The sequence below is a fragment of the Centruroides sculpturatus genome, unplaced genomic scaffold (assembly GCF_000671375.1).
Source record: "Centruroides sculpturatus isolate CEXI.00-Female unplaced genomic scaffold, Cexi_2.0 scaffold155, whole genome shotgun sequence".
NCBI classification, from domain to species: domain Eukaryota; kingdom Metazoa; phylum Arthropoda; class Arachnida; order Scorpiones; family Buthidae; genus Centruroides; species Centruroides sculpturatus.
In genome coordinates, this window is record NW_019384386.1 from 182,114 (window position 1) to 189,503 (window position 7,390).

At 25.4% G+C, this 7,390-nt stretch overlaps 1 protein-coding gene across 1 annotated transcript in view; it reads left to right on the forward strand.

Moving 5' to 3' along the window:
- The window catches only part of LOC111618069, a 51,372-nt gene that overhangs the window by 26,938 nt on the left and 17,044 nt on the right, over positions 1 to 7,390 (forward strand). The window contains exons 5-7 of the mRNA XM_023359496.1: positions 776 to 913; positions 1,541 to 1,708; positions 1,830 to 1,982. Coding sequence (XP_023215264.1) covers positions 776 to 913; positions 1,541 to 1,708; positions 1,830 to 1,982 — 459 coding nt within the window. The remainder of the gene's footprint in view (positions 1 to 775; positions 914 to 1,540; positions 1,709 to 1,829; positions 1,983 to 7,390) is intronic.

A 7,390-nucleotide genomic window follows, 5' to 3' on the forward strand; every position in this document is an offset into this window, starting at 1 on the left:
AATATTTACGTTAAGGATTACAGGTATCTGAATTATTATTTATGCAAATTTATGAATATAAGATATTGCCTTTATCAGTGGCGACTCGTGGCTGTCTAATATGGGGGTGCTGTCCCAGGAGGAAGATAGGCACACAACTAATAGAATAGTTTTGATTTCATATATTGTTTTGATCGGCGCTAGTTTTGATAAAAACATTAACTTTTAACAGTGTATAAGTTTTTAATTACTGTGTATTAAAAATTGAGACATCGTTGGTAATTCTATTTTTCTTCACTCGTGATAAGCCACTTCCACAGGGCTTATCAAGAGTGCCAACCTTAATCAAACTATTTAATAATTTAGCATCAATTGTTGTATATAAATCTAGATAAATTTGCAAACATCAGAATAGCAAACACTTTTTAGAAAATTGCTAATGAATATTAATATATTTTAATTAACAATGTGTATTTGGATAAATGTATTAATTATTACATTTTTATATTACTAATATTTGCTCCTGATGCACAGAGTGATTCATTGCAGCAGAACATATGCAATTTTTTTCTGGCATATGTTTCGAATTAATGTTATGCAATAAATGCTGGGAACATAGTTACTGTAATCATAAATAAGTTCTATAATTAACTCTAATGTAATGTTTAATTGGCAAAACTCCAACTATTTAATATTGTCAAGTTAATAAATTGATTTTGCATTTAAAAAATAAAATATTTTTGCAAAATATAAAAATAATTCTAAAATTTTAAACTTCTTATTTTTTCATTAATAGGTAATATTAGAAAGAAGAAAAGATCAACCACTTTTCACGATACTTCTCGCAGACGACGATCAAGTTGACAAAGAAATTAAACCATCCAATGCATTTGATGAGAAACATGAAAATATTTATTTACTTGTAGGAAATAAGGTTTGTTATTTATATTTATCAAACATAAAAAAATAACAGTAATAATATATATTACAGAAATTGAACAGTGATAGTGTTTTTCTACAATTTTTAGAGAGTAAAAATTATTAGCATTTTATCTGTTCGTTTGCCCGTATATTTTTATGTATAACTCGAAATAATTTAAAATAAAAACCTAAATTTATCATAATAGTTTTAGAGGCATATCTTACAGATGGAATAAACTTCTACAAAAGTTAAAAATTCTTAATTTTATTCAAATTTTATTGCTTTTAGTTCCACTATAGCATAAATTCTAATATTATAATTTACAATAATTTTATACATATTTTCAAAATTAATTGATTTTGAAAAGACTTATATTTATGGAAAAATATTGTCATAATTTTGTGAATTACTATAAACATTAAAGCTATAAGTAGCATTGAAAATAAGTGAAAATAAATGTATAAATTAGCATTAAGTTTTGAAAACTTTCAATGATTGTTTTATATATTTATATAAGTAAGATTTAAGGTTAAACTCATTAAAGTTTTCTTCAATTATTTTTATCATATAATATATTTATAGATTATATATTATTATGGATTAGCTAAAATATATTTCCAAATTTAAAAAATATTTCAGGTAGTAAAATATCCCATTAGCTCCTGCACTGTATATACAAAATGTGGTTCGTGTCTTAGTACAGATGATCCTCTACATTGCGGATGGTGCGGTTCTTACTGCGCTCATGTTGACGAATGCGAAACACCACCAATTAACACGTCTACTTGTCCTCCTTTCATTGACAAAGTAATTTAAATCATTATTTATATTTTTTAATATAATATTTTAAAAATAGTAATTAATTATATCTATTACATATTAATATAAAATCTTATGTAAAAACTCATATAATTTTATTTAAATACAGGTTTCTCCGTTAATGGGCCCAATTCAAGGTGGAACACTGATAACTATCGAAGGTGATAACTTTAGTACTTCTCAAAGTAAAGCTAATGTCTATATAAATATAGCAGTAGCTGGTGTTCCATGTGAAATTGTATCTTGGGAGTACACAAGGTTTGTATTTTTCGATTTTTAATCACAATTTAGTATCAGCATATTTTATATAAAAATTAGATGAGTACAAGTTTAATATGAAAGTTTAGACTACTATTAACATTTAAATTAATTTTAATATAAGAAATGGAAAGCTAAATTTACAGCATTAAAAGATCTGTCATCATATTTCATAGGTTAGAATTTAAATGCATATCCATTATTTGCTTTTATGTACAAAAGTAGGATTCGAATACATCAATATAGTTTATTAAACTATTATCGATTTTTACTTTTCCCAAGATAAAAGAAACCTACAAAATAAAATCTAAATTATGGAATAGCATCAAAATTAAATATTAAAGAAAGTAGATGCAGTATTTAACTACTGTTTTCTCTTTATTTGGTATCCAATAAATTAATAAAAATTTTATTTTTGAAGCATGTTAAGATCGTTTCTCTCTAATTAACGATTTTAATATACTGTATAGTGTTTAAAGCTATTAATGAAATGGTTTTAACATTACATATGGTTTTCGAATAGTTGTAATATAAATATTATTAAAAATTTATTTTAAACTTCATTCAAAAAAACATATAACGGGTAAAACATATTTTGAGTTTATAATTCTTTAAATGATAATTTTGACATAAATTCAGTTTTTATTAATTATTATAATATAATATATCTTTATATATAAGTTTATTATCGAAAGGAATAATTTCCCTGTTACAAGGGGATACATATTAATTATTATAACTATTATATAATATGTAATGATTGTTTTATTAAAAGTAATTCCAAACTATCCGAAATAATTTTAATCAATAAAAACTAAAAAGGAAAGAATATGCAAAAAGTCTGTTATATGCATACAAACAAAAGTCTCTTTATGAATACATAAAGTAAAATAAAGCATCGAGATAAGTTAATTAACTAGATGCATATTATCTAGTTGAAAAATTTAAATGAAATTGCTCCTAATAAATGCTAATATAGTTTCCTTATATTCTTTTTTAATAAGTTATGTGTCATAAAATATTATCTACTTGTATATTTCATTAATCACAAATTTTAAAAGATTTTTATTTTATATTTAGGGCTTGTAGCAAAGTATTGGTACGTTTAAAAGTAGTCTATATATTATTTATTTAATTTTGATATAGTTCTACTCTATAATCTAATCGTAGCCATTTATTTGAATATAGTTAATTTTTTAAAGTTATAAACATAATTTATTTTTTAAAGTTAAAATAAAATATAATTAGTAATAGAAAGTCATTAAAACCTGTAGCCTGTACATTATAAAATTCATCTGTCATTTACTTATTTTAATTTCTGCGGCTATTAAAAAGTAAGATACTATTAAACAACCTTTGTTTTAACAGTATAAAAGTTATTCGACACAATTTTTGAACTATACAGCTGTATTTGCAATATAGGGGAGATCGGGGCAAGATCGGCATGTTAAGCTTTACTTAAATTTTGTGTAATAAATACTGCTGTAAACTGAAAAAAAAGCTTTGCATATTGTCTATTGGAATGTTACCTTACTATAGAACTGGTTAAAATCAGTTTGGAAATAAAAATAATTAAAATAATTACAACTTTACAAGAAGAGAGAAATTGACGAAGTTGCCCCGGGTATAGGGGCAAGATCGGCAACTTCTCTCTTTTTGTAAAGTTGTAATTATTTTAATTATTTTTATTAAAGTTGCCCCTGGTATAGGGGCAACAGTAATGGGGCAAGATAGGCACGTATATAAAATTATGTTATTAACAATGTATAAGTTGGAATTCACTATTAAAACAAAGAAATACAAATCCAACACCCATTTAATATTATTACAACGAAATGCAAGTTCAAAGACATATATACATGAATAACAAATGCAAACATGTTTTCATTTATCATCTGTTTGATTTTTATCCTTTGCTTCTAATGTGGCTTTATGTTGCCGATCTTACCCCGCTAGTCATGATTTCGAAACATTAAGTACAACCCTGAGAACAGAATGCCAAGCCACGATCTGGCCACGTGAATAAGTTGAAGTTACATCCTTCTAACAGGAAAAGTAACTTTCGTTATCATGGAATTATAACAAAACCTGCCAATTCAATATAAATGGAAAAAAAATATTATATGGAATTGAACGAAAATGAAAATTTGCTTGATAATTCAACTACGCTTGTTGGAGAACAATAAAAACACTACACTCAACAAGCCACCAATAAAACTCAACTGCCTAACCCATAACCAAAGTCTCCTTTTAATTTGTTTTTAAAAAAAAGCGCTTGACAAACTTGCCCCGCATGCCGAAGTTGCCCCGGTCTCCCCTATCTTAAGTTTATTGAAAAATGAAAGAAAGATAAGTAATTATTTATTGTGACATCGTCACAATGCCAGGCTGCAATTTTTAATCATATTTTAAATTTATTTCATTTAAAATATATGTTCTCCACCTCAAATTAGTAGTGGCTTGTCCCTGTACAGTACATCATACTTTTTCTTTACCAATAGAGTCATGCAGGGCATCTATGTAACACCTTTCAGGGGAAAATTTTTGAATTGAAATAACGTAACTTTCGATTTGTATCAGAAGTTCATATATAGTTAATCGGGGCCTCCTGTCCACATCTGGTTTTGTCTTTCATCTCCCTAACTTTATTCTCGAGATCAAGGAAGGACAGACGGACGACAGTGGGAATTTATGGGTCTACAATTTTTTCAAATTGCAGCCCCCAAAAATATATGATAAGTAATCAAAGACGTTCCATTCTTTTAAAAATTACAGGCAAAAACTAGAAGTTTCTCTCTCTCTCTCTCTCCCTCTCGTGTTTTCATTATTGTGGACTAATAATTAACTTCGCAAAAGTTTGACAAAATTCTCAATAACAGTTTACTTTATTGGGCTGCAATTTGAAAAATTGTAGACCTATAAATTCTCAGTGTTTAAATAAATATAAATCAATTATATAAATACTTCAAAATTGAAAGTGTGATAACAATACATTTAAAAGTTAATTTGATGCTGTTTTTATAAAATAAAATGAAAATATTTTCTATTAATTGTTACGGACAGCTATTAAATATTTGCGTTAAAACCAAACTAATCTAAATTTAAATGAATTGTGTTGACTGCTGTTGCGCTTTCCCATGAAGAAATAAATCTAAAGCCATGGACTGTAGAATAAATTAGAGGAGATGGAGGTTTTTGATTTTATTCAAATAAATTCGTTTAATTTTATCATACATTGTTTAAGTTCTTTTGGAAAATAGATTGTAACTTATTTTAAATGATAAATTAATTTTTAAAATTCGTTAATCACACTAAATTTTAAAATTTTAAATAATTAAATAGTTGTGAAACATAAATTTTATTGCAGGAAAACAAAGTAAAAAGTCTTACAAAAAATTTCGCACTCATTCCATTACTTTATGATTTTGAATGAATGAAGAGAACTCGTTACTGTATTTCGAAATAAATACAGTAACAAGTTCTCTTCATTCATTAAAAAAATATCAATTTTCTATTTCACTGCACAGTTTGCATTTCATGAACATTTATATACAAATAGTAATAGAATAGACTAAGTTACTTTTCTATAGTGATTTCTATTAACAAAAGATTCATTTAGTGATTAATATTTTAAAAATCGTAAATGGTAATATTTTCACGAAAAAATGTATTAGAAAAAATCATATTTCTTTAATTTAATTTCTCATTCGTTAAAAACAAGAAGAGAAAATTGATTCAGATTATTACTAATGCGTTATCCTCATAAAAATTATAAATGACAATTATAATTTTTTATAATGTCACTTTGTAAAAAGCAATGTTTTATTGGAAAATAAATGAAATTTAGTTAAGATACAGAGTTATTAATTTTATATGTTTAATAAACACACTTAAAATTGGCCTAGTTTGCTTTACTTAGGTATTTTAATAATGCCAGAACCACTTCAGCTTTACTAAAATGCACTCAATGACTCATGAACTTTTATCTAATACTTAAAAGATAAATGGATTTCTTTTTATTTGGTTGTAGAAATTTATCAAATCTATAAATGCGAGCATTTTTATATTGAATCGCGATGAAATATAAATTTTTATAAATATAACAATAGAAATTATATTTGAGATATTTTTTTCAAAGTATCCGTTACGCAATTACGAAGTTTGCACGCATTTTTATACAATTTCCGTGAATTATTAGAGCGTAATAAGTTTATATATTAATTTTTTATATATCTGTATTAATTAGTTATATTTGTAATCCATCGAAGGTTACAAATAACGATATATGAAACTATTTTAGTACGTAGAATATCAACGTTAGTAGACTACGGAAGCAAACGCTGGAGGAATGCAGTTTTCTACGAAATGGGATCACTCACTTTAACCAGAATGGCTGTTGATAAAGAAAATTGTCTTATATACAGTTACATGATAGATATAACTAGTAGCTGACACGATCAACTCGACGACAAAAATTATAATTAAAACATATATGTAAAATTTATTTCTTGAATTTAAGATAATATTTAATCTAAGATGCGTATGGAATTATTATTGTTTCATTAATAATTAATATAGTAACTAATGTTTCTTATTTTGGATGATTTCTTAAAATTTTTTAATTAAAAAATTTATAAATTGTTTTTATGATATCTTTGTCTTTTTCTTCACTTGATTTAATAATTTTCCATAAAAATACTTATTTTATTATCTTTGAAATGATTTTCTTGCCCCAGAAATTAATTGTAAAAAGAATATTTCTCAATAATTGACTTAAAAAGGGTAATATGAAATCAAATTATCTTGGTAATTATAAATGTATTTATTAACTGTAGATGTTAAGTATCAAAAGCTATGATTAGCTTATTAATAATGCAGACTGTAAATTATTAATAAATTAATAATTGAACTAAAATATTATCTCAGTTAAAATTCAGTTATAAAGCATAAGACTAGTGAAACCTTACCTCTTTTTTCTTTCAGTATCATTATTAAATCAGATCAATACTTTTTTAAAAAAACAGCTATTTTATTCTTTTCCTTCATAAGCAATGCATTTCTTTATGTCTATGTTTTATAACTGAATTTTAACTTAAATTTTTATATCCGTTCCATTGAACATTTTAAAAAATTTTTATCAATTTTGAAAAAAAAGACTTTTTAAATAAACGATAAAATATCATCATTTAGAAATATAATAGATTCTTAATACAGTAGAATCTCGAAAACTCGGCTAATGTGGACCGAAGGGTGGCCGAGTTTGTGAAAATGCCGGGTTATCGGGAATGGGGTTAAAAAAAATAAGTACGAGTGTTTCCTCAGAAAATACTGTACTGTACTTGTATGTATTGTTTACTTGAGAATATAACAGAGAATAAACTGCCCAAATACCCTTAAACAAAGGAAAAGTAC